Here is a 27,705-nt window from a genome sequence, read left to right on the forward strand (position 1 = left end):
AGACAAACCCCAATCAACTATTTTTTTATCCTGCACTAATGGCTAAATACTATTATATGTTTATAATGTGTTTCAAAACACATTTCTGCCCCAAATAGTAAGATAGAGGTTCTTTGAGATGCCCTATAACCAACATGCTCACAATTCACATTTCCTGTATCCATTGGCTGCAATTGCTGGGTACTATATAGTGTAGAAGGCAAACATTTAAGTCCAAACATTAAACTGCTTGGACTTAAAGGAGCTGTGCCAGATTCCAAAGGCACCAGATCAGGTGGGGATGAGAAGCCACTTGCTCGTTCTGATAGAAGAGGACTGCCCTCCCAAACTACAAGTGAACAAGTCCTCTGAATTAGAGGAGCAGGCAGTGCTGTTTCCTCAGGCACAGAGGAAAGAGGCATTGTTGTCTCCTAGTGTTCCTCCCTTGTGGGACACCCTGGTCTCTTTCTTTAGAAGGGCTATAGTTCAGCGGAAGAAAGTGTGCTTTGCATGTAGACAGTCCCAGGTTCAGTCCCTGGCATTTTTAGGTAGGGCTGTGAAATATGTTTCTGAGGAGAGCTGCTGCCAATCAGTGTAGATAGTACTGAGCTAGATGGACCAAGGATCTGATGGACAAAGGCAGCAACCTATATACCATCATGGGTGCTTGCACTATATGATTCTCAATTTATATCATCAACATGAAATCACAATGTAACTACTGCCAGGGTTTTGCAGTGGGTCTGAAGTAGCATTTGAAGCATCAAATAGCACATTTTTCAGAAACTCAGGCTAAATTACCAGGTAACTAGTAACCTTCTTTGACATTTAAAATAGTCATTAAAGGATGTTCAAGTCAATGATGTATGGAATTAAAATCATCTGTATGCTCAAATCCAACTGCATTTTAGCTTGTTTATTTGAAGGACTACTTTGCAATCCTAAAGTACAAAAACACTTTAAATAAGTGAATACTGACGAAATTATACGACCAAAGAACTAAAAGTCTTAGAGTATGCTGTGCACAGGCCTCCACCACCAAGAGCCTCCTTTGCAAAATCAATTTGCTTTAGCAGTGATAGCAGTAAGGCACTGATCCAAAAATGTGACCGGCACCAATTGTAAATTCAGCACGAAACCCCCTTTTTTTTGTTAAACAGATTGCCTATATGTATAAAAATAACAGACCCTCAAAGTTATAAAATGATATATTGCCCTCTTGCTGGTATCACAATACCAGTTTTGAAAGAATCCACTCAACAATTATCAGTGTTTCATTCCTGTGCTGTACAATTGTATAACTGCATTTGCTAAAAAGCATTACTCTGGCTTCCCACTCTTGTCTACAATTTATAGCACTGCCCACATGGCAAAACTAATTTTTTGAAAAAATTCCTACTTTGCCCAAGCTGCTAAGTCCTCCCACTTTCTTTGACTCACTGAGAGAAATCTGGTTTTTATGGGTCTCTGATCTTTTCCATTGTGTGCAGATTTATAGGGTGTTTCTTCATGTGGCAAGTACTTGATAGTAAACCTTAGAGACCTAAACTTTCTTAAAATGGGAACAAGGCAGCATCTGAGTTCCAGAATAGCTTGATTAATAGGTGAGGGGGCAAAGAGAGCAGGTGCATTAACAAGATAAAGAAGGAAGCAGGTCCTGTTATAATTGGATAGCTCAGTAAACATCTGCTCTCAGCTGGATTTGGAGTTGAGAAGGAAAAGGAATTTTTTTAAAAAAACAACAGTCATTGTCTTTTTTTAAAAAAATAAAGGTTTGGGTTTCATTAAAAACTCACACAAACCATGTTCTCTGCTTTCCATTGACAATGCTAGTGGATTGAATTAAGGTTGTATGTGCAGGATTTCACAAGTATAGCATATTGAGTTTTGCTGCTTTTCTGGTAACCTTGTAGCATAGCAACAAACACAGGATCCGACTGCAAGGCCGCCTATACCACTATTCTGATCTATGAATTATGCCTCTGGTTTGCCATACTCACTTGAATACGCTGACTCTGAAACATATTTTTAGATAACATTTTTGCAAATGTCATTTTGATGCATTTTTCAAGACATAGGGTCAAAGACATCAAGTGCTCTCAAATGCAATTATGCCGCCTCTTCAGTAATCATTGTAAATGCAAGTTGTTATTGTATTTGTAAATGCTCTTGGTCCTCATTAAGCAAATTGCAACATAATATTCCCATAAAAACTTCTCTCATAATTTAATCTCTTCAACCCAATTTAAAAAAAAACACGGTTTATTGTTATGTTACCAATGATTCACTGAGGTCATTCATACAATCAAAAACTCTGTTCTGCCCAGGCTTGGGAACTGTGTATGCTCTCAGTTTTTGGTTGTGTGGAAGAAAGGCAGGAGGAAAACCTGGGTAGAAGTGATTGTGTGGAAGCAAGGTAGGGAGAAAACCTGGGTAGCTCTTCCTCCTACCTTGCTTCCACATAATCACTTCTACCCAGGTTTTCCTCTTACCTTGCTCCAACACAACTGAAAACTGGAAGCACACACTGCTTGATTGTGGGAATGACCTCACAGTTTACATTTGTGGAAAAAATTGCATGATTCAGAACAGAATTTATATTTTAGCTTGAGTTAAGAAACTTCTAACAAATGCTGGCAAAGTTACATTTTAAGTCTGGTATTATTTATTCAGCTTAACTTGTAGGAATGTACAAAATGTTTCAATGTTGAAACATTTCGACTCAAAATGGGCCTTCGAGAGTTTCATGCTCAAAACAAAATACCATTCAAATAAAGGGCCTGTTTCAAGTTCAAAACAAAACAACCCAATTTAAACTGAAATGTTTCAAGTGCCATTTTGGAGTCCTGTTTCGCCCATGCGTATTGGTTTTCTGGCACTGGCTTCTGATTGGCTTGTGATCTCCTTGCTTGTTGGTTGGCTTGTTATCATACAAATTGTTGTCATGGGCAACAGTGGATACAGGGAGGGAGAAGCGGGGACACAAAAGGAGGGAATTTCAAAATGTTTTCAAAGAGCTTGGGAAGCAGAGACTCCTTATTCTCTCTTGAAGAGGACACATCAGGAGAGGAGGAAGGAAGGTTTGATTTTGTGATTTTCTTTTCTCAGCACTGAGTATAATATGCTGTGCTATAGCTGCTATAATTATCTGGTTTTGCTAGATCTCAGATTGACAAAGACAGAACTTGGGTGCCTGCCATCCTTGAGTAGTGGTTTGGGGTTTTTTTTTTGGTGTGAATAGGGAGTCTGTGCACATGAGCAGCCAAGCCCAGGCTTGAACAACCTAGTCTGGGCTTAGCTGCTTGTGTACACTGCAGGGATCAATTCCAACCCCAACCCCAGCACTGCCTCAGCTCCAAGCCCTGGTTCTTTACACAGACATTTACTAGGATTAGAGGGAATGAACGGGCCCTCCATTTTGTGTGCATACTCGGGCTGCTTGCAGCCTGCATAGAGTTGGACATTCTAGGATTCCCCCAATACACTGCAATGCAAAATCTGTTCTGTGTACATCTCTATTAGCTTGTAATTGCCTCTACATAACTTACAGAAAACAAGTATAGATTCCAGGTTTGGGGCAGTTTGTGAAATCAGTGAACAAATTATGGATTTATAAATCGGGCATAATTATAGGTTTTCCATTTATTTTTGTGAGGTACATTATCGTTACATTTGACTGTGATAGCACACTGAAACACAAAACTATGTAACTATTTAGATTTAAATACTTTCAGTGAAGAACGTATTCAAATATTTTTCTCACTGAAGTTGTTGTTAAAGAGCTGTTGGAAAGTGGAACAGTCTGCCTTGTGCAGTGGTGGGCTGTCCTTCTCTAGTGGTTTTTGCTACAGAAGCTTGATGGTCAACTGCCAGGGATGCTGAGGCAGATTCCTGCACTGATGAAGGGGTTGGATCCTGCAAGGATACCTCCAAGGATCCTTCCAACTCTAAAATTCTATGATTCTAGGAATTACTTCTTTTGGGAATTACTTCTTTGGCCTCTACATATAACAGACTCTTTGAAGCATCACAATGTTCATATAATGCAATAATTACTGCTTGGCCATTTGAATCTTCCATCTCATGCTACACACAGAGTATTCATCAAATTTTGTGCACACACAAAATGAGAAGTGCTTTCTATAAGGAGCTTCTCAGTATATGAATGGGACATGAACATGATCCATATCTTCGTTTTTGAGGTTCTCAGGACAAACTCAGCTTTATTTCAGTAATGCATCTATCATATAAATCTGTGGAACAAACAATGGTCCCTCAATTGATTTCCCCTCCTAATCCCATCCTGGCTTTGTGCATTCCCAAGAATACTAACCACAGATATTTATTTTCCACTCCATATCATGGGCTCAGAACAGTTTACAGAATTCCGCCATCCCTAAACGTTAGCAGTCCTGTCTCAAGGGCCTCACAATTTTTTTTTTAAAAAAAGGTTACATACTAGAATTTAGGGACAACTCTCACTTTGTCTGTTTTACTTGGAACCAATACCTAGATTCAAAATACATATGCCTCTTGCCAAGCGTGAAGGGCAGATATCTTTCAGTGTGAACCTTTAAAATAATTGGATTAGGAGGACGCAGAGGACTTTGCTTCTAATTATTTTAAAGGATATATGTACATTGATATAAGAACTGTGTACTTTACCCACACAGGCACAAAATGCAAAGTAATAATTGGCTCTAGGTTAGGGAACTGCAAACTGATATAGTGACTCTGTTACTAGTTGCATTTATTTTATGCTTCTAAAGAACACTGATCTTCTGACATATGTATCATAATCTCTGAATCAACCTCCTGTAACACATCCATAGAAAACAGAACAGACCAGGAAGTACCATAATGAGTTTAAGGTGCTGCTCTTTCCTTTAGTTTAACAACTTCCAGCACTTAAGAAGACCAAAGATAATAGACTGAGATCCTGTGAGGAAAAATGTCGGCAGTGAAAATAGCCTATTCAAAGCTATTATGTCTGAAAATTTTACCCAACATTTTTACTGTCCTCTGGAAAGAATGGAAAATATTATCAAGGAGTACAAGTACAAGTACAATTACATTAACACCTTTTCAGTATTTTAATTAGAAAGACCAGCGGGCCACCTCTTTTTGTAGATAAAATATATGCTCCAAATTGATTCCTCTCTTATTTATTTATTTGACATATTTATATCCTGCCCAAAACTTATGTCTCTGGGCGGCTGACAATAAAATAAAAATTTCAACAAAACAAGAAGGATAAAATCACAATAATTTAAAATGTAAACAATGTTAAAAACTATTGAAACTATCAAAATTTAGTTTTTATTCAATTATTTTTCTCAGACCACCCATCACTGGAAGGATGCTCACAACATGTACTGTGCTATGAAATGACTGTATGTAATTCAATCAATCAATCAATCTCTTTATTACAGTCAATGACCAAAACAAAAGTAATACATATAAACAGAAGCTCACAAAATAAACAAAAATTATAAATATAACAGAAGTTAATCAACACTTGAGCAGAAGTTAATCAACACTTGAGGTTAACTCAGTGTGGAGTAGTGGTTAGAGTGCTGGACTAGGACCAGGGAGACCCGAGTTCAAATCCCCATTCAGCCATGAAACTAGCTGGGTGACTCTGGGCCAGTCACTTCTCTCTCAGCCTAACCTACTTCACAGGGCTGGTGTGAGAAGAAACTTAAGTATGTTGTACACCACTCTGAGCTCCTTGGAGGAAGAGCGGGATATAAAATGTAAATAACAACAACAACAACACAACAGAAAACTAGATTGTCAAATTATATTAAACTCCTAATGCGCTCCTGATGAACTTTATTGGCTATCAAGCAGAACTTAAACCACATTATAAGATGTGGGTCTGGTCAGTTAAAAGGTAACTTAGATAAAATAAATTAGTATGTCCTGCAAGTCACGATAACAAATCAGTATCTGTTAAATCAGTAAATCAGTATTTGTACTGCAAGTCATGATAACATTGGCAATAAAGAGAGGAGAGCTGGTCTTGTGGTAGAAAGCATGACTTGTCCCCTTAGCTAAGCAGGGTCCACCCTGGCTGCATATGAATGGAAGACTTGATGTGTGAGCACAGTAAGATAAGGGATGGAGACGCTCTGAGAAGAGCATAAGGTTCCAAGTTCCCACCCTGCCATCTCCAAGATAGGGCTGAGAGAGATTCCTGCCTGCAACCTTGGAGAAGCCGCTGCCAGTCTGAATACACAATACTAAGCTAGATGGACCTATGGTCTGACTCAGTACATGGCAGCTTTCTATTTTCCTACATGCGCCATGGTCTCAATAGCACCCGATTTACAACAAAGATTGCTCATTATAAGAGTTTTTTGATATCTTCCTTCCCAAACTGAAGTTTGCAGTTGGAGTGTGCACAAAACCAGTTTGTCTGTTCCGTTTCAGTCCAAATCAGACTTCAGCCAGGCAAGGTTTGGTCTTGTGACCCTAAACAACCCGCCTGGCTTGGCTCCTTCTGCAGCTGTGGCACCACCCAAGGCTGCCACCAAACCCGGCAAGTTTTTAAAAAAGTTTCTTCTAACTCTAGAACCCCTGAACTAGCCCCGAACTGGCCCTGAACCGGCCCTGGGGGTTTCAACTCAACCTCAGCTGAACCAGGCCCTGTCTGGCTCGAGGGCGAGAGCTCGGGTCAGACCAGTTTGATGTCAAACTGGCTCGATGTTGAGCCAGTTTGCATATCTCTAGTTTGCAGGGCATTATAGTGTGCCAACATCAGGGCTTTACAATATTTTGGTACAGTAATCAATACCTGAGTCACCTTAAATGGCGCAGCAGGGAAATGCTTGACTAGCAAGCCAGAGGTTGCCAGTTTGAATTCCCACTGGTATGTTTCTCAGACTATAAGAAACACCTATATCGGGCAACAGCAATATAGGAAGATGCTGAAAGGCATCATCTCATACTGCGTGGCAATGGTAAACCCCTCCTGTATTCTACCAAAGACAACCACAGGGTTCTGTGGGCGCCAGGAGTTGACACCGACTCAACGGAACACTTTACTTTTAATCAATACCTGGCAGGGTTAAGACTAAAAACTTGATTGCCCAGAAAGATGCCACCATGAATAAAACCCTGCTCAATTTGCTGCTTCATGTCATATATATTGCTGTCTGAGATTTGTACTAGCCCTTTTGTACCCCAGAAGTGTCAGTGCAGAGGAAGAGAAAAAACAATTGTGTAACCTCCCCTCTAGCTCTCTTCTCCATCTCGAATAATTGGTATTTTAACACAGATGGAGCTAAACCTTTAGGATGGAAAACTAGCTTTAACCAAAATTCAAAGATATTAATCCATAACCTGGCTTCCACCTTAAGCAGTACTACTTATAAACAGAGAGCTGCACTGGGCTTTTCAAAGTACTTGAAAAATGTTTCTCAAAACATTTGGACTTGGACTTCACAGATTCCACCCTTGAAAAATTAGAATACATACCAAGTTGAGCTCCATACAAGGGCTGAGCTCGAACCTTGGCTGAAATTTTTTTTAACGGGAACAAACTGAGGGCCCCTGGAACGATAAAAAGATTCAATTGCTAGTGCAGACTTATGTACATTCTGCAAAACACACTCTCTATGGGTGCACCTCCTGTAGGGATGTGCCCAAAGCATAGTTCAAAGTATGTTTTGAGCACTTTTGGGGACTCTAAGAAAATGGAGAGCAGGCTGCATGCTTCCCCAAAAGCCCCTTGTACTGTCAGCATGCACATGGCATCCATGCATATGCGGGTGCCATGTGCATGCTGATGGAGCACAGGGCTTTGGGGGCTGTGCACCACCCCAGCAGGAAGCTGGAAGGGGCAGTGGAGAGCAGGTAAGCACCTGTTCTCCTTTTTCTTCGAGTTCCCTTTCTCATTTCCCTAAAAGCGCTCAAAGCATGCTTCGAACCATGCATCAGGCATATCCCTAACTTCCCGCCTGAAGCTTGAAAAGTTACACCAATATATTTAAAACATTTAACTTGTTCTAAGCTATGCTCATTTAAGGTCCAATTCTGTATCATTGATCTCTTCACAAACACCATTATTTTTGTTTTGGAATAATTTATTTCTAAAGATTGCCCATCACAGTAATGGGCAAGAGAGCACAAGACTCTTCTTAAGCCTGTTGGCATTTGAGACACAATTATCGCATCATCTGCATAGAGAAGTATGGCAAGATCCTTATTTGCCAATTTTGGTGGATAATGATCTAAATTATCCTAATGAGAAACAAAGGAATTAATATAAAAATTAATGGGGCCAACATTCAGCCCTGCCTAATGCCCCTAAATGCTGAGATTTATTTTGTGAGATGTCCCTGAACTCTACAATGTACCCTTAAACAAGAATCTTCATATAATTTAAACAATAAAAGCAATAAACGGTGGTCAACAGTTGACATCAGTTACTTACACCAAGGTTGCTCTCTGATATCAGATCAAATGCTGATCTGAAATCAACAAATGCTACATATAAAGCAGAATTGGGTTTAGAGGAATATTTTTCTACTAAACATTGCAGTCCACAGCAGAGCGGCCTGCACGAAAGCCAGATTGCTCCTCATCCAGAATGTGTTATTTTGAGATGTTTTCAGAGAACATCTAATCCAGTAATAAGGTTATTCTGTTGTGGAGCAGGCTAGAGGATGTAGGTGGGGGAGGGGGTGGAGTGGCTGTGGTCCATAAGAATACCATTTCCCTTACCAGGGCCCCTGTGAGACAGCTGACTTATATCGAGTGCATATTTCTGTGGCTGGGAACTAGGGATAGATTGGGGATTCTGTTGGTGTACCATCCACCCCGCTGCCCAACCGACTCCCTAACTGAGCTGACGGAGATGGTCACAGAGTTGGTGTTGGAGTTTCCTAGACTTTTAGTGCTGGGGGACTTCAATATCCACATTGGGACTGGCTTGTCTGGTGTGGCTCAGGAGTTCATAGCAGCCATGACAACTATGGGCCTATCCCAATTAGTTTCTGAACCAACTCATGTTGCCGGCCACATACTTGATTTGGTCTTTTGTTCAGATCAGGGGGGAGTTCTGTGGGTGGGAGATCCAGTTGTTTCCCCATTGTCATGGATGGACCATTACCTGGTTAAGGTTGGTCTCACAGCTGCAATCCACCCCTGCAGGGGTGGTGGACCTATTAGGATGGTCCGTCCAAAAAGGCTGCTGGACCCAATGGGATCTCAAAAGGCCTTGGAGGATTTTGACGTTGGTGCGGCCGGTGATTCTGTCGATGCCCTGGCGGGAACCTGGAACATGGAATTCATCAGGGCAGTAGACATGATTGTTCCTAAGCATCCCTTCCGACCTGCTTCAAAAATGGCCCCTTGGTATACTGAGGAGTTGTGGGGGCTGAAGCGGTTGGGTAGGCGACTAGAGCACAAGTGGAGGTGAACTCAGTTCGAATCTGACAGGATATAGCATGTGACCCATTTGAAGAGTTATGTGGTCGCGGTGCATGCAGCAAATAAGAGCTTTTGATCTGCGCACATTGCGGCTGCAGGTTCGCGCTCAGCGGACTATCCCAGGTTGTCAGGAATTTGATTTCTGATCCTTCTACTTCAAATCAGTCCCCGGGGTCGTTCTGCTGTGATGCCTTTAATGGATTTTTTGCAAACAAGATCTCCTGTATTCGGGCTGACTTGGACTCCACTGTTTTTGCAGGATCTATGGAGGAGGTGTCCAGCAATCCCTCTTGCAGTATTAGATTGGATCAGTTTCAATCTGTGACTCCTGAGGATGTGGACAAGCTGCTTGGGGTGGTGCAGCCTACCACCTGTTCTCTGGATCCTTGCCCGACTTGGCTGCTTCTATCTAGCAGGGAGATTGTTGGAGATGGCCTAGTTAATATCATAAATGCATCACTGAGGGAGGGTAGGGTGCACCCTTTGAAAGAGGCATTGATTAGACCATTCCTAAAGAAGCCTTCTCTAGATCCCTTAGTGATGGACAGTTACAGGCCAATCTCCAATCTCCCTTGGTTGGGCAAGGTGATTGAGAGGGTGGTGGCCAACCAGCACCAGGCAGTCTTGGAGGAAACTGATTATCTAGATCCATTTCAAACTGGCTTTAGGGCTGGCTATGGGGTTGAGACAGCCTTGGTCGGCCTGATGGATGACCTTTACCAGGGAATTGACAGAGGGAGTGTGACTCTGCTGGTTCTTCTGAACCTCTCAGCAGTGTTCGATACCATTGACCATGGTATCCCTCTGGATCGCCTGGGGGGGGGGGAGTTGGGGATAGGGGGCACTGCTTTGCAGTGGTTCCGCTCCTATCTCTCGAGTAGATTCCAGGTGGTGGAGCTTGGTGACAGTTGCTCCTCAAAACGGGAGCTGCTATATGGAGTCCCCCAGGGCTCCATTCTGTCACCAATGCTTTTTAATATCTACATGAAACTGCTGGGTGAGGTCATCAGGAGATTTGGTGCTGGGTGTTATCAGTATGCTGATGACACCCAAATCTACTTCTCCTTTTCATCTTCAGGAAATGGCACTCATTCTCTAAATGCTTGCCTACAGGCAGTAATGGGCTGGATGAGGGAGAACAGATTGAAGCTGAATCCTAGCAAGAAGGAGGTGCTCACTGTGGGGGCTCAGAATCTGAGGGATGAGTTAGATCTCCCTGTGCTGGATGGGGTTACACTCCCCCAAAAGGAGCAGGTGCGCAGCTTGGGAGTATTCCTGGACCCGGGCCTCACCCTGGTATCTCAGGTGGAGGCCATGGCCAGGAGTGCTTTCTATCAGCTTCGGCTGATTCGACAGCTCCGCCCATTCCTTGGACAGGATGACCTCAAAACAGTGCTGCACCAGCTGGTAACCTCCCAGCTCGACTACTGCAATGCACTCTACATGGGGCTGCCTTTGTACGTAGTCCAGAAACTTCAGTTAGTTCAGAATGTGGCAGCCAGGTTGGTCTCTGGGGCAACCCGGAGAGACCATATTATGCCTGTTTTGAAACAGCTACACTAGCTGCCGATATGTTTCCGGGAAAAATACAAAGTGCTGGTTATTACCTTTAACCTGAACAGCTTAGGTCCGAGTTAACTAAGAGAACTTCTTTTACATGATCCCCACCGCACGTTAAGATAATCTGAGGAGGTCTGTCTCCAGTTGCCACCAGTTTGTCTGGTGGCGACGCAGAAGCGGGCCTTCTCTGTAGCTGCTCCTGGGCTGTGGAATGCACTTCTGGCAGAAATTCATAATTTGAGATCATTGCTGTCCTTCAGGAGAGCCCTTAAAACCTTTCTATTTGGCCTGGCCTTCCAGAGTTTTAAATGATTAACTGTTTTAAATTGTTGCCCTGGTTTTCAGGGCTTTTAGCTGTTTTATTGTGTTTTAATAGTTTGATTTTAATTGTTAATTTGTTTTAATTGTTTTTATCATGCTGTGAACTGCCCTGAGCCATTTTGGAAGGGCGGTATATAAATAAATAAATAAATAAATAATAATTAATAATAAATAAATGCCTCCTGCTGGAGCAAGTCTCTGACTCAGAATTGAAGTCTTCTTGGTCTTAGCATCTGTGATCCCTAGTTTGTCTTTGACGCTGATGCTTGGCTTGCATGCTCTGCTTTGGCCCTTGCCAAAGCATCTTATTCACAGTTTGGCTCCCGTTTTTACCCTTGGCTTCATCTGTGACTCACAGATGGTCTCCTGAGCCTGCTCCCAGATATACCTGCTTGGTTTTGACTCTTGGCTTTGTCTTTGACTCCCAGTTAGTTTGTTTTTTTGGTGACTCAAGTTCCTGGTCTGTTTTGCTCCTGGTTCCCTACTCTTGGACTGCCCATGACCCAGCCCTGACATCATCATGTTGTAGGTGTTACGAACTCCTTGCAGAAGACTTCTCTTCTGCTGTCCTCTCTGTTACATTTGCTTTGCTAGCCAGTGCAAATATTCTAGCCTCTGCAGCTATCTTTGGGGAAATATAGTGTCTATATTGCATGATTATGCTCTCAGGTACTCTCAAGGACTGTAGTTGTGCACAGTCTCCACAGAAAATCCTTCAGTAACTCTACACTGCAAGACTATTTAGAACTGCATTGTACAACTTCTATGAACAAACTGACCTGCTTTTTATTTTATCAGGTTATCATCAACTGGTACACATGTGTCCAATAGAACAACAGGCTGTTCTTGATTATTATGCAAAACCTAAAAATGTCTGAAATAGTGCTATATCATGCCTACAAGAAGAAACTGACTAAAGTGTATATTATGTACCAATTATACTTCATTGTACTTTCCCATATGTTACATTCTCTAATCTAATTCTTCACTCCAAATGCACAATGGCAGGTTTAACTGACACCTATGTTCACGGAATATACATGCAAACTATCCCTAGGAAGCTAAATCCCTTTTTAAATGTTCAGCTTTCTCCCTACTCTTATTGTGTGCGGTATCTAGAAGGTATAGACATTTCAAAACACTGCAATTGTATTCACTGACAAACTGCCATCTCTTACCTGTACATGAGTAGTCATCAATCCTGATGTAACCTGTTTTGCAGATGCACATGAATGATCCTGGTGTATTTACACACATGGTATTCTCCCGACAGTAATGCCTTCCTTCAGCACATTCATCAATATCTGTGGACAGAGCAGTGAGGCCAATTGAACAAACACTGCTGGGTTTCCCATTGTTTAGATAAATTTGAAAATGGTTTGCACACCAGGGCATGTGTGATCTGCCTTATTTGCCAGGCACATAATCAGGGTTCAGCACCCAAATCACAATCTGTGTGACACACACAACAGTGTAATTGTGGATCCATAGATGCAGGCTGGAAACCTCTAAAAACTTAAGTTTTAGAACTATGAAAATAAAGGCAGGAGAACACATGACATCACTAAACGTTGGTAACAGTTATTATTACGTGACTGTATTCATTATTACCACAACAAAATTTATTGTGATTTTACTGTTAATTGTCTCTAGAATATATATTTTTAACCAAGACTGAAAACTTTTAATTGCCTTAACTGGCAGATTAAGCTTTTAAAATGGCAGATTAAAAGCTTTTGTTGATTAATCTGTAAGGATCAATTTTAACTGGCAAGAATGAGAATTAAGAGCTCACTTTACTTTTTGAGGCTATTTGGGTTTTGTTTAACTCTAAGAGGGGATGTAAAGAAAATATTAAAGCTGACCTCCTAAACAATGAGTCATAGCTTCTTATTAAACTGCAAGACAAGATCTATTCCCTCTCATGTGTAATAGTAAGATTATATTAATTAAGGGCAATCTGTGGCAGCTATTCCCTTACTAAGGTCTCCAATTTAGGATTCCTTCATCTTACTTGGTATATCTATTCTCTTATTTTCTTTGGACTTTGCAACATTATTCTGTCCTTCACTTTTGTTACATATTTAGCCATTTCTTTTATCCTTTTAATAAGGTAGCTTGCTTCTTTTTCCATTTCCCCCTGTCCTGGTACTCTCTTGCTCTTTTGTACTCCCTGGGTGATTTTATGCACTCATAAGACATCGAGAATCTTTTCTACTCTTGGGGATTTTTTAAAAAAATCACTACTGTACTTCTGACTTTTCTTATTCTGAGTTAGCCCCTGGTAATCTAAATACACCTTGACAAACTTAAACTGATGCAGATCTTGTGAATTCTTCCCTCATATTATCTTCACTAGCTGACCTTTTCTAAAAGTCATAAAGGATATCCTTGCTCAGTCAGTCAGATATATGCATAGTTCATCTGAATTGCAGTTATGCCTCAGGGGCCTGTTTGCTAGTTACCCACTTCTCAACTAGATGCAGCTTAGGAACACAGAGCTGAGATGCTGAAAGCTCTATTACCTGGTTTCCTAAAGAGGCTATGCACCATGTATCAGACCCTGCTGACATCAGCTAACATGCCTTAATCAGTCAGCAATCTTATAATTAGTTAGCAATCACATGTTGAACTTAGACAATTTTGTGAAGTAGCAATCTTATTTTAAAAGCATGTTTTATGCTGTGTGTTTATCTCAGCTAGTAAATACAGCTTGACCTAATGATGAAGATGTGAGAGCAAAGTGCCGATAAAAATGTTCCAGTAAATTTTAAATGGTAACTCTGTACAGCTACCAACTGAAAGAGCATTTTTAAAAAGCAAACATTATTTATTATGCCAGAAATAATAACCATGTATCACCACCTAACTTTTTAAAGTAACATAAGACAGACACCAGCAACAGCCACTGGAGGGGTGCTGTGCTGGGGCTGGGGTGGGCCAGTTGCTCTCCCCCTGCTAAATAAAGAGAATCACCACTTTAAAAAGGTGTCTCTTTGCCCAGTTCAGTCAGGGAATTAGTACTACATTAGTCAAACCTGGAGCTTCATTAGTCAGGATGTCAGTCAGCACATAGGTTACCTCCTCCACTTATGAAGTCAGTGGCTAAACTCCTATGCATTTCAGAGGAATTTCTAAGTATTTTATACTTAAGACATAAACCAATGCTAACACATAAAAAAACCTTACTGCAACAAAGATACTGAAAATGTTTTGTCTTGTGCATAAATTAACAGGTTAATGGCCCTGTAAATAATGAGATTCAGAAGGATCATTTTATGTTATTAATCCTGAGTTTCACTAAATCATAGGGAATGTCTCACACCACCTCTTGCATGAGAAAGCAAGACAGTATACCAAATAAAAAAGTAACTATAAAAATTGGGGAAGGACCAACCCTTTCCCAGGTCCTAAGAAGCCAAATATGCAGAAATGAGCAGAACAGCTTCTACTCTGAAATAGGCACGTGCCCGAAACGTTTCAGAGGCCATTATGAAGGCCTCCGAAATGTTTTGGCACTGGGGGCGGTTTCGGCGCCGGCGGGGGTAGCGCTTTAAGGGCGGGGGAGGGTGTACTCACCCCTCCCGCCACATTTCCCCCACCGGCGCATTTTTTTTTAAGCCCCTCGGGGCGGCAGCATTCTTCCCTGCCGCCCCGTTTCCCCCGTCGGCTGGAAGAGGCCGGAAGTTGCGAGTGCGCCTGTTGTGTGCGTGAGCGCTCTTCTGCCGTGTGTGCGCGCGCATGACGGGCGCACGCGCACTCGCGACTTCCAACCACTTCCGGCTGACAGGGAAAACGGGGCGGCAGGGAGGAATGCTGCCGCCCCGAGGGGCTTAAAAGAAACAACGCGCCAGGGGGGGAAATGCGGCGGGAGGGGTGAGTACACCCTCCCCTGCCCTTAAAGCGTTACCCCCACCGGTGCCAAAGATTTCCGTGCACATCCCTACTCTGAAAGAAGAGACCACCAATCACAGGAAAATGAGAGTGGGGGTTATTCTGAAGGTGGGGGCTGCTAAAGAGAACTAATTTACAAATGTTGTTTTTTACACCAGCATACATTAAAAAGCTTCATCACTACAACCAAATACTATTGCATAGCGCCAAATGATTGAGATTGTCCTCCCATCCACCCTATTGGGAGAAAGTGCCATTGAAATCAATGGGACTTGCTTAAGGAAACTGGGAGGTGGGTCTTACGATCAGTGAGACTCGCTTTGTCCGGGTTAGCGGGGAGAGTGGGCTAAGCCCACTCTCCCCGCAGATGACTGGGAAGCCCTACCAGGGCGGCCGAATCAGCCACCCACACAACTGCTGGCTCTGTGACGGCTCCGTGACGTGAGCATGCAGGGCATGCTGGAGAGACCCCTGAGCTGGGAGGCTGCTTTTGAGCCTCCCGGCTGGAGTTCTATTTGTGAGTAGCTGTGGCATGGAGCCACACCGCGGCAACTCATGAGCAAAAAAACTGGGTTTAAGGGGAAGGTTACTCGAGCAGGTTACCTGCTCAGGAACCACCAGGCTCGCAGACGAGCCGAGTGGTTCACACGGTATGCAAAAATCGGGCTAGGCTCCCTTAGCCCGATTTTTGCAGACCGTGTGAATAGCCTCATTCTGTTTTAAGAACAGGGCTGCTATGCCAAAAAGCCAGGACTTTCATGTTTAAGGCAAGGGAACATGTAGAAAATGGTGATGTACCCAGCAAACAGCTTGACTGTTTGAGCCACAGGTTTTAACTGATAGGCAGCCTCATTCTACCTAAAGACGCAAATTTTATAGGAAGGTTTTACTTGGAAGGATGCAGGCCCAGCAGCTTTTGTATATATAAACCATCCATCAGTGATGGTTCATCATTCAGTGATGGATGGTAGAAACCATCCATCAGTGATTGTGAGCATATTTAGTCATTTCTGAGAGAAATTTTTCATAACTAGTGGTACTGGAGAGTCTGACAGTGATGCCCTGCTTTAATTTCACTTATCTATTCTATTGTACCTATTGCTGCTTCACCATGATTGCCGCTATACTATTGCAATCAGTGCCTATATTTCTAGCAGTGCTACATGTTGTTGTGTTATATTGCTCCCTCATTACTGATCTTCCTTGCTATGATATATTATACTGCTCAAAGAGGTTCATAGTCTTCCTCCTCCTCCTCCTCCTCCTCCTCCTCCTCTTTGTAACTTATTCCCCAGTTCTAGGACTAGGGAAAGCTGTTTGAATGTAATATTTATATATGCACATATATATTCTGTGGGGTGAGAACCCCTGCTTCCAACATACACCCTGGTTGAGTATGTGTTGTGGGAAAACATTCCCACTTGTGCATGGTAAGGCAACATTGCATTTAAGCACAGCCCCTCACATCTTAATGTAATTCAGAAGTTTTGGGTATGTTTATTGGTGAAAAAAATAGTTCAGAGCTTAATGTTTGTGAGTTTATCATATACCTTTTTTTAAAATAAATACTAACATACATTCAAAATCATAAATAAAATGTTGATTCTATAGGCGATACAAGGGAAATAGGTGTCAATTTTTCCACTGATCCACTATTACGTCTGGTCTCAAAACACTTTCTTTTTAGAAGTCAAAAATGGATTGAGCTTTTTGTCCAATAACAAAATTTCTCACAATATTGAGAATGCCAGTAAATTGCTACATCAATTATAAACATTCTCAACAAAACAATTTAAAATGTACAATTTAAATATTGCATCACATAATGTACAACGTTACTTATCTGAAGCTTCAAACCACTTTATTTCAAGTGTTCTCCTGAAGTTCATAAACTTTATTGTTAACTAAATGATACAAATACTGTCGGCAAATCCTGTTCAGATCTGACTTAATGGTGGATCAACAAGGAGCTCAGCAAGGTTAATCCTAAACTCAGATAGATTCCTATGGATGCATACAGTCCCTAAGCTAAAGAGCTCAAAACTGTTTAGGGCTTTAAAGGTTTAATACCAGCACTTCAAATTGAGCCTGTATGTGGTAGCCAACATTACAGAAGTAAGATTGGTGGAATACATGTTCACCACCTTGCTCCCACCAGCATCTTGGCCACTACATTTTGAATTAGTTTTACTTTCTGAACAATCTTTATAAAGAAAGACCAATAAAGTACTGGAGTAGTCAAACCTGGAAGTAAACAGTATATGGGACAACCAAGGCTAAATCCGTTTTCTCTAGGAAGAGCCACAGTTGGTGAATGAGTTGAAACTGGCAAAAGAAGCTCCTCTAAACTACCAACAGCACCTGAACATCCAAGGTTAACACCGGATTAAGAAGACCGTCCCTCCCCAAAACTACACACTTTTCTAATTCAGTGTGCCTTGGCAATAGGAAATGTATGTGCATAATGTCTCATACTTGTGAGGGGTGGAATCTTTATATATCAGAGATTCTGCATTGCTAAAAGCAGAAGTAACAGAACACATCTGAAGGCAAGTTCAAACAAGCACATATGTCATCTATAACTCTGCAATGAATGTGTGAATTTGCTTCACCAAAAAATATGACAGTTGCGTAAGGCGGCAGGGAGGAAGCTTTTGTTTTTTTATTTAAAATATGTATATGCCTTCCCTCCAGTACTCTACTGCTTGTGGGGGCTCACAACAATAAAATAAATACAATATACAATAAAAGTAATAAAAATTAACCAAATTAAGTAAACAAGTTAAAAGTCAGGTAATCAAGTTGAACATCACAAAAGTGCTTACTTCCCCACAGACGATGGGTGCCTTCTCCCTGGGCGGGCAGATTGCCCGCCCAGACAAGTGGCAGCTTTGCTCCAGCACTCCCGCGGCTGGCCACAGCTCGCTTAGGCGCTCTGGGGGGCAGGCGAAGGGAAGCAACATCGCATGCTGCCCCACCCCCTTGAGCCCCAGTATTACTGGGAGCCCCCTCCACCCTCCTTCCCCAGAGTATGTCCACCGTGGCTGCAGACACACGATAATTTAACCTGTTTTGTGGGCCCGGTTCCTGCTGGTCGTGAGAATAGCTTCTGTGTCTGGATGATATAAATGTTCTTCCTCTAATGTATGATCTTTGATAGCTCATTCACAAATACAAATAACCATATGATATTGTAGTTGTTGCAACTTTAAATATTTTAATTTGAAAAACAGCTTATAAATATTTTGAACAAACCAACCAATCAACCAACCAACCAATAAATAAAATGGAATTAACATGAATGCATGAGCCTGCCCCCTCAGGGTGTCTTAGAACATATATTCTGTGGTCTGGGACACAAGCTTATGTAAAGCTCTGAAGAAACTGTACAATTAACAGTGTGTTTCCCAGCTCATCAGTCTGTTGAAGATAGGAAAAAATTCCATGTAGCTGAGCAAATGTGAAGTTCTGTGAAATTCTGTGTTTTCATTAGGGATGTGCAAATTGATTCGGGTACAAATTGATTTGTACCTGAATCTAGCTGATTTGGGTGATTTGGAGACAAAACAAATCACCCCTGTGGTCCACTGGCAAAATTTGGGTACAAATCGAATTGCGCCTTATTCGATTTGGAATGATTTGGGATTTGGATCCATCCTATTAATTCCCTCAGATTCCCAACTTTCATTTTTTTTTTAAAAGCCAAGCTCTAGCCCTTGTAGAAGTGGGGTTATGGAGCAAAATGTGTGGTCACTATTTTCAAGTGTTTGGATTCTTTGGTGTATAATAACTTTCCATCAATGAATCCCTATAAGGATTCATTACACACCTTCATTTCCTCTATTCATTTTGACTGTCTTTTTGACAGTGCCAACTGTCAACTGCCATGTGCCAACTACACCCCACTGCCACGCGCAAGGCAGTGGGGTACTACTCAGTTTATGTTCTAGGATTTTTTTTCAAGTGTTTAGGCTCTTTGGTGTCTAATAACCTTTCCTCATGATGAATCCCCATGTGGATTCATCACACACCAAAGAGCCTAAACACCTCAAAAATTCCTAAAATATAAACTGAGTATCCAGTGGCTTGTGGGTTGGAGGGTAGTTGGAACATGGGATGCCACTAATTCCCCACCCCCACCTGCAAAGCAGTGGGATCAAAATGAACAGAAGAAATGAAGGCATATAATGAATCCTCATAGGGATTCATTATGAGAAAAAGATATTAGACACCAAAGAATCTAAACATTTCAATAGTCCTAAAAATTAAAATGAGTACCCCACTGCCTTGAAGGTAAGGGTGGGGTGGGGTGTAGTTGGCACATAGGAGTTAACAGCTGGCACTGTCCAGTGACAATCAAAATGAACAGAAAAAATGAAAGTGTGCAATGAATCCTCATAGGGATTCATTATGAAGAAAAGTTATTATACACCAAACACTTGAAAAATGATGACAGCACATTTTACTCCATAACTCCACTTCTACAAGGGCTGGAGCTTATATATATATATATATATATATATATATATATATATATATATATATATATATATATAATTTTTAATGAAAGCTGGGGGTCCGTGTTAGGGTTAGGATATGGCAACATTGAATCCCCATTATTTCCTATGGTGGAAATGTTCAAAATCAGTAAAAAAGAATTCATTAAATATCAACCAAGTATTCCACTGCCTTGAAATTTGGATGGTAGGTGGCACTCATGGCAATCTACCCACCACCCAAATCTGGTGCCCCTAGGACCTTGTTAAGTAGTCCAAATCGGTCTGAATCTAAAGCAAAGCAAAGCAAATACAAATCGAATCTGAGGTGATTTGGGAAGGGTAAACTTGGATACAATACAAATCAGGGGTGAATTGTTTTGGGTACAAATCAAATCAAAAAAATCGATTTGTGCACATCCCTAGCTTTCATGCTTTCCTTCATTCTACATTGAATTGTAACCCAGGTCAACTATACTCAAAGAGATGATGCTTTTAGTGCATCATGTTAAGTCAGATTGATGATGGACCTGAGCGTGTCATCATGAAAGACATTTATTTCAATTTACTGAATTCATAGTACTTGGGATTGGAGCTTTATTAATACAGGCTGTAAAATTTAGAACAGTAGTTGTGAACTAAGTATCATTTTGCATTCTTATGTGTATATATATATTTCTGCAAGGAAAGTTTCCTCTAAACATTGAAGTCATAAGGAAAAGACCTTGTCCATGCAATGTTTCATATGAGTTCTGGAGTTTCTGTACATGCAAGGAACTCTGGGTCAGGCTGAGAAGAAAACATTCTTGTTTGTCCATATAGTTTAAATATCAAGTTTTCAAAAACAATATAATAATTAATTGTTTAAACAACAGGTTACAGAAAGAGCTTAATAAACAAACTAAAAGAAAATAAAACATTAGATCAAATATCAGGCCTCCCTGATATTTAAACTATTAACTATTACAGAGCTTTCTGGAAAATAAGACTTTCATGTATAATGTTTTTCTGTAGCTATACTATTTAAGAAAAATTGCACATTAGGCTGTTGTTAAAAATATTCTGTATCTCAGTTTTTAATAAAAGTATCTGCTTTAAAAGATTATGCAACATTTTATCTGAAACAGCTTTTCTACACTTCCATACTCTCATAATTATCCTAATTACGATATTAGTTTCCTACAGATCTGAACAAATGCTAAAGATTTTAAGCTTTTTTTTTTTTTTTACTTTGTGGTGGTAGAAAAGTGAGGCTCCTATGAAATTGTTCACATGCACACAAACGCACACAACTATTGACACCAAGCTCGCATTTCAGCTCTTGCAGAACTTCTGCAGTACAGGGTGTTGTGAAGCACACTATTTTCACTGACCATAGCTGAAGAGAGTATTGCTTATAAAATCATTTTTAAATGGTGCTTTATTATTAATGATGTTTTGTTGTTTAGTTTTGCTGGAAGCTCCCTCCAGCCTCAGAGAAGTTGGGCACAAGGGTTTTAAATAAATAAACTAGAAAAACGTATTGGAAAGATTAGCAAATAGTCATGCTGTGATCATACACCATTTCTCTCTTCTTTTTATAAAGGCCCAAAAGCAGTTTTTCAAAAAATCTCAGAAAAAGGTTGAATTGTGATGCTCTGAGAAAAGTAAATTAGAGCAACATGTAAAATATAGAATACAACCCATTTTGAGTTGAATGTTTTTGGACAAAAATATTTTTGGATAAAAATATAAACTGGAGTTTAAATATGAGGCATTCCATTATGTTTTATTTCATTGGATAAAAATATAAACTGGAGTTTAAATATGAGGCATTCCATTATCCCAAAAACTTCTAAAACAGAAGTGATCTAAAGACATTTCTGGTTGTTCCACTTCTATGCCCTCTGCCAGATAAGCAAGAATTAGAAAGAAAGGAAGGGGTGGTGGTGGCGGCGGCTGGTACATGCACACCCGCACTGTAAGATTTCACAGGCAGCAAGCCAGGTGGCATCAAGGGATGGTGAGTTCACAGAGGTGACCAGTTCACCCCCTTCAATCTACCACATGAGGCAACCATCTCATCTAGCCTCATTAGTGGGCCAGCCCTGAGCTCATTTTGATTGAGGGGAACATTCACTTTAGCTACCGGAAAAAATGCAAAGCAAGCACACAATGCTGGTATTAGGGACTCTATAATCTAATCATCAAATCATTTAGCTAGTGCTGCATTTTCAAACTAAGGCTGAAATCTTGTACTCACCTGGAAATAATCGAGTGGTCAACATAAGTACTACGTGAGAAGTGCCAGTGCTGCTTCTGAGTTCCAGACTAACATAGCACCAGTGCTCACATGGAGCTGGGGCAAATTTTGATGAGTTCCCCTTATCCTGAAAGTGCCCCATGCCACCAAAAGATATGTCCCGGGGAACAGAATAGAACAGGGAACAGAAACATATCAGATGAGTGTAGCTGCTGCATTAGTCGAATCCATCAGCAGGACTGGCACTTCTAACGTAGCACTCACACTTCATTGCTCAGGAAGTCAGCCAGTGAAAATAGTGGAACTTCCTTCAAAGTAAGCATGTATATGCTTGGATTGTGGATTACACTACCTGTCACCACATATTGTGCATTGTAAATGAAACTTCCTATCATACATTCTATCATACATGCTCATAGTGTATGAATGTCACCACTATTTAAAAGTTTCTTTTAGACAAGATGTTTGTTAGTTATTAAAATTATGCTTATCATAAGGCTAAAGTAGTGAAATCTAGCCCTTTTTGCCTACTTTGACATGTATCATTTTTAAGATATCAGAAAAACCTCAAGGGCTTAATTAAAAGGTATAATAGCTCAGCAGCAATATTAAAATGGCCTAATGAGTGAATTTTCGCTTATCTGAGATCTAATTAATGAAGGGGAAAAGCACACTCCACAGTTAATATATTATTTCTAAATAAGGAACTCAGTAATATTAACTTATTACTTTGACACTGATCAGAATTTTTGGGGGAAAGAGAGAAAACCTTAATTTGAGAGATAATTATTTCAACTGATTAATATGCTTTAAATTATATTCTCTGCATTTAATGAGCTCATCACTTTGACAAGTTGTGAATTAATACATACTTCAGGCAGTAATCCATACTAATTTTTATGGATGATACAGCCTTATTTACAAGGGATTACCTTCACAGTATGCATTGTCCTCTCGAAGGGCTCGAAAACCATCTCGGCAGCTACAGACAGATCTATCTTCAAGGTTCTTGCAGAAAGAATTCTCCAAGCATTTGTGTCCTTCAGAGCAAAAGTTGTGGCCTAAAAATAACAGACTAATGCTTAAAGGAACCTTTCAAAAATCTAAGTCTGCAATTCAGCTCCTAAGGAAGTGACAAAGTTTCCCTTGGTTTTTAGCAAATTCCGATGACCTGAAATACTTTCACTATCTAGTGATAAATTCAGGTCTTGGGTCACACGACTTCTGAAGTAAGTTACCAATGATATCACTATTTAGTTGTATATATATACAATATATATATATATTAATTATAATATATAATTATAATATATATATTAATTATTACCCTAACCCTAATATATATTAATTATCTTCTCCTAAATTGTTTTTCTAAATTGTTCTTGCTAATGTCCAATACAGAAAATACTTTAATTTAGTATCTTAGCATAACACTTTTGATTTTCAATTGAATAATACTTCAGTTCTTCTAAACCTTGTCTCTGGCTTGGTTATAGAACCCATTCACTGGGGTGTACTCCTAGCAAAGCACAGTGAGATGCACTCTGGATCCATAAGCATTTACACTTTCATCCTATTCAGCCATTACTTTCATAGATAAGTTACTATAAGTGAATTCCTCTCCTGCAGAAGCAGCCAGTACTTTCTACTAGCAAACTGCTTCCACTGGCTGCCACTGGTAATCTGTAGTGTCCTGCCATTTACCTGGCGTCTGGTAATTTCAATGTTACCAGACACCAGAATGCAATCAGAAATCCAGAGATGCAAAAAAAGATGAAAAATTTGCCTTGCCACTTGGCGAGATGTTATGGGAGACAGCTTATTATGTCGTTACATGTATACTACTAGTAAGTTACAACTTGGTAAGTGGTTTCCATATTCCTATCCCTACCAGAAACTGTCAAGAGCTGGCTCTGTGCAGGCATAGGGTATTAATGTTAGTGCAGATACTTACCAAATAGTAACTGCAAACCTGCATGATGCTGATTGTAGTGTCCCTCTCTCTATGACCCCAACAGTTTCTGGTAAGGATGGGATTTCTTTTCCCTCCTCAGTAATCCTACAACTGTGGCCAGCAGCTCCTACTGGTGAACTGCTTTGCTAGTCACCACTGCAGATGACCAGTGATTACATAACCACAGTAGTAATTTACCAGTTGATAAAGGATTATTTGTATTCACTCTATCCTTCAGCCTAATTTACCTCTCAGTGGAAGCATGAAGATAAATAAGAGTGGCAAAGCACTCTGTACTAGGGACTGGGTGAGACTTCGAAAAGGGGGAGCTTAAAATGCAAAACTCTCTGACACAATTCTGGAGTCCAGCCCCCTCTGAGCATGGCCCAACATGGTTCACATGACACCTCCACTGCTCCCCTCCCTGCCTTTCTGAGGCGGGAATCTTACCTTGGAAAAGGCAGAGGGGGCAATTAGTGGCAGAAGACTTCCTTCCACAAAGGGACTCCCTTCCCTTGCAGGGCTGCTTCTCTCTCCAGGAGGGGCCATGGCTCAGTGGCACATGCTTTGCCTGAAGGAAGTCCCAGGTTGAATCCCTGGAATCACTGGGAAATATACCTGTCTGAAACCCTAGAGAGCAGTAGCAAGGCTGTGTAGACAATACCGACCCAGATGGACCAACGGCCTGACTCAGTAGAAGACAGCTTCCAATGTTCATAAGGAAGCCTGTCATTGTCTGTTATCTTCTCCCCTTCCCCTCAAGAAGGGGTTGTTTTTTAATGGAAAAGGGAGGAACTGGCAGGAAAGGGAAAAGCCATGAAAAACTGGGTTGTATTCATATTAAACAACAAACAACAGAAGTATTCATATTAAACAACCTCCAGTTTTTTGAGCATTTGACTGAAACACTCATAAAGATCTGTCAGTTTTCAAGAAGGGACTCACACATCTCTACTCTGAAGTATAAAAGTTCTGCGACTCAGAAAAATGCATTTTCTACTATAAATGCATTTTCTGCTGCTACTTTTGTCTTTCCAGAGTATGAATTATTGTGGGGAATCTCCTATGAACAACAGGCAGAGTAGCAGTCTGGGTGCCAAGTTCAGTTAATTCTGAAGTAAGGGTACCTAGTTATAGTAATATTAAGGGCCAGTCATTGTTTTTAACATCTCACATGTTCTGCAGCATTAGAAGGGTAGAACAGGACCTGTGACCTGACAAAAGTCTGCTTCGGCACTCAGCTAGAACACTGCTGAGCAGCTGAACATGAACATGAGGTAGAAAAGGAGTGAGCAATTTTAGCTGATCTCCTCTTCTTCTAAAAGTGCTATTTGGCTGCTAGGAATATATCCCTGAGGGCTGTGTGACCATCAGGGACATATTCCTGGCAGCCAAATAGCACTTCTTGAGGTAGCGGAGATCAGTGAAAATCACTCGCCCCACCAGTCTTCTGCTCCAAAGCAGTCTTTTGAGACAGCTCCAAAGCAGTTTTTTGAGACAATACAGGTCTTGTTTTGCCCTTATAATGCTGCAGAATATGTGAACCGGTATGTATGCCCACTTTATCTGCCCATGTCTGAAAGATTACCAAGGACAGTCTCTGTCTTATTCCTATTCTTCCTCACAAAGAAGCCAGAGTTAAGGACAAAGTTTAGCCTTAGGCTAGAATTTTCTGGCTTTTATCAGTTTGTGGCAAAACCTGAACATCACAAAAGACAAAGGTTACACTTTCCCTCTTGATCAATACATTCCCTTTGGCTGTGAAGCAGTAGAAGAGAACAAGTACGGATGATTAATTCGATACTGTACGAAAATTAATTCGATAATCTTTCAGAAATAAGATCTGTAGGCAGCTCATGACAGGCAAATTTAAGGTGATCCACAAAGACAAATGCATGTTCTGATAACAAGCATGAAGTCTGCCAATTACAATTGTCAAACCTGTATGGTCTCCATGGATGATCAAGGGAAATCAAAATGAACATTTTCCCCATAACCACTGAAATAATCCAATTTTACACATTCAGTAATTACACACCTATCAGCTTATATCCAAGGAACTGCAGGGGCAAGGAAGTTCATACAACACTTCTTCCTTACTCACTGCTTTCCCCAGCACTCCCCTGCAACTCCTGAAAAGCCTCTCCTGATGGCCAGGGGACTCTCTGAAATGGAATGGAGACCCTGCAGAAGAAATTTATGAAATTACAGGTGGAGGTACGATCTGTGAGAGAGTTCCACTCACAGAAGAAACCTGCTTTTCAAAACATTGCCTTTCCCCCTGCAGTGCCCAACTTCACGCCCTTCCACAGAGTTCTCTGGCCTTCAGGAGATGATTTCCAGGAGGCTGTTGTGGGAAGAGGAGGGGAAATTGCCTTTCATAAGATTTCTAGTGTCATGGTTCTTTGGATGCAAGCCTTTGAACCTGGGTAACAGAGGAATTGAATGTCCCTTTGTATTCTTAACTAGCACAGCTATATGGCAAAACCCAGGAGAATAAGGGCTTGTTTCATGTCAGAACTCAGTTTATCATGGTATCTATAGGAAAAACAAGAATAACCTTTTCATTTATTTTCAAGATGCAACAGTTCACAGCTTGGAAGGAGCCAATATCTCCTTGAATAAGAACAGCACACAAGAAAACCCCTGACAATACCGTATATCTTTACCCTTGCATTGCAAATCAGGGCACACACCATCTGTTCAGCCAGCATGTGAAAAATGTGAGAGTATAATCTTCTGTATTATATATTTTTTAAAAGATCTGTATTGAGTAACATCTAAAGTGGGAATTCAATGCAATGTTAACAAACCAAAGGATCTTCACTGATAAAGCAACCAAAGATGTTGTGAAGCACGGATATGATGCCTATCACATGACATTCATCATTTTAAATTAAGGAACATTTTTGCCCTGGTTCATTCATTTAAAAGCCACAATAACCCACACTCATAGTCCAATGGGAATTAATTGAAGTTGACCATGTTGCCCCTGCAATTCATGTGATAACTGCTTTTTTAAGCAGCTGCAATTAGATAAGTGGTTGGCGCCATATCAATTTCCCTGCCCCACAAGAGAAAGGCAGGTTAATACAACTGGCAGCTCCAAGTGATTCTTGCTGAACCACAAGCCCACTAGCAGCCTCATGTACTCCTACAGGTTGGCAAGTAGGTTGTTTAATCTGTGCACTGTAGTTTAGGCCATTTCATATGGCAATAAAGTGCAGGATATTCAAAGCTTTCATGCAAGTTCCAGATGTTATCACATGCTTCTGCAGGCTTCTATATTAATTTCTAGCAAGATAATTCCCTCTGTACACATGCCAGGCAGGGACCTTGTGCAATTTTTGAAGTGTCACCAGCTGGCCAAGACAAATATGTCCCTTTTCATTATCATTTTGTGAAGGCTGCGGAAAAAGGTCGGTTCTTAGAGTGCAAGAGCTGGCCAGACGGCCAGCAAAAATCACACAAGGTTCCTGCTTGGCATGCGTACAGAGAGTGAAATTGCACTCAGAAATAACATGGACGTTTGCAGCATTATATGTATGGGGAGTAAGATCATGCTTAGAATGCATGCAAACTTTGAATGTCTCACATTAGATTGCTAGATGGAAGTGTCCTTAGTTACAGTAGACAAAAGCATTTCTATCATAGTTCTCCTTTGTAACTGATGCTATTGCTCAGTAAGCTACATAAGGAGTGTCCCATATTTTCAATTTAAGCTTTTATACACATACTGATTAAGGTATACAATTTGTAAATTCAATGTCCATAGTAAAACTCTGAAAAATATTTATAAGAAGGTTGGCTGTGATAGTCTG

The 27,705-nt window shown here is 40.8% G+C and overlaps 1 protein-coding gene across 7 annotated transcripts in view; it reads right to left on the reverse strand.

Moving 5' to 3' along the window:
• The window catches only part of NELL2 (neural EGFL like 2), a 224,322-nt gene that overhangs the window by 93,110 nt on the left and 103,507 nt on the right, over positions 1 to 27,705 (reverse strand). For 2 of the 7 annotated variants that reach the window (XM_053255344.1, XM_053255338.1), the window contains exons 12-14: positions 22,863 to 22,991; positions 12,477 to 12,602; positions 7,462 to 7,536 (exon numbers count right to left, since the gene is read on the reverse strand). The exons of 1 other annotated variant lie outside the window; for it this stretch is intronic. In XM_053255344.1, coding sequence (XP_053111319.1) covers positions 7,462 to 7,536; positions 12,477 to 12,602; positions 22,863 to 22,991 — 330 coding nt within the window. The remainder of the gene's footprint in view (positions 1 to 7,461; positions 7,537 to 12,476; positions 12,603 to 22,862; positions 22,992 to 27,705) is intronic. 4 more of the 7 variants (XM_053255341.1, XM_053255340.1, XM_053255342.1 and 1 more) reach the window with 4 other exon arrangements.

The sequence above is a fragment of the Hemicordylus capensis genome, chromosome 5, assembly GCF_027244095.1.
Source record: "Hemicordylus capensis ecotype Gifberg chromosome 5, rHemCap1.1.pri, whole genome shotgun sequence".
Classification (NCBI taxonomy): Eukaryota; Metazoa; Chordata; class Lepidosauria; order Squamata; family Cordylidae; genus Hemicordylus; species Hemicordylus capensis.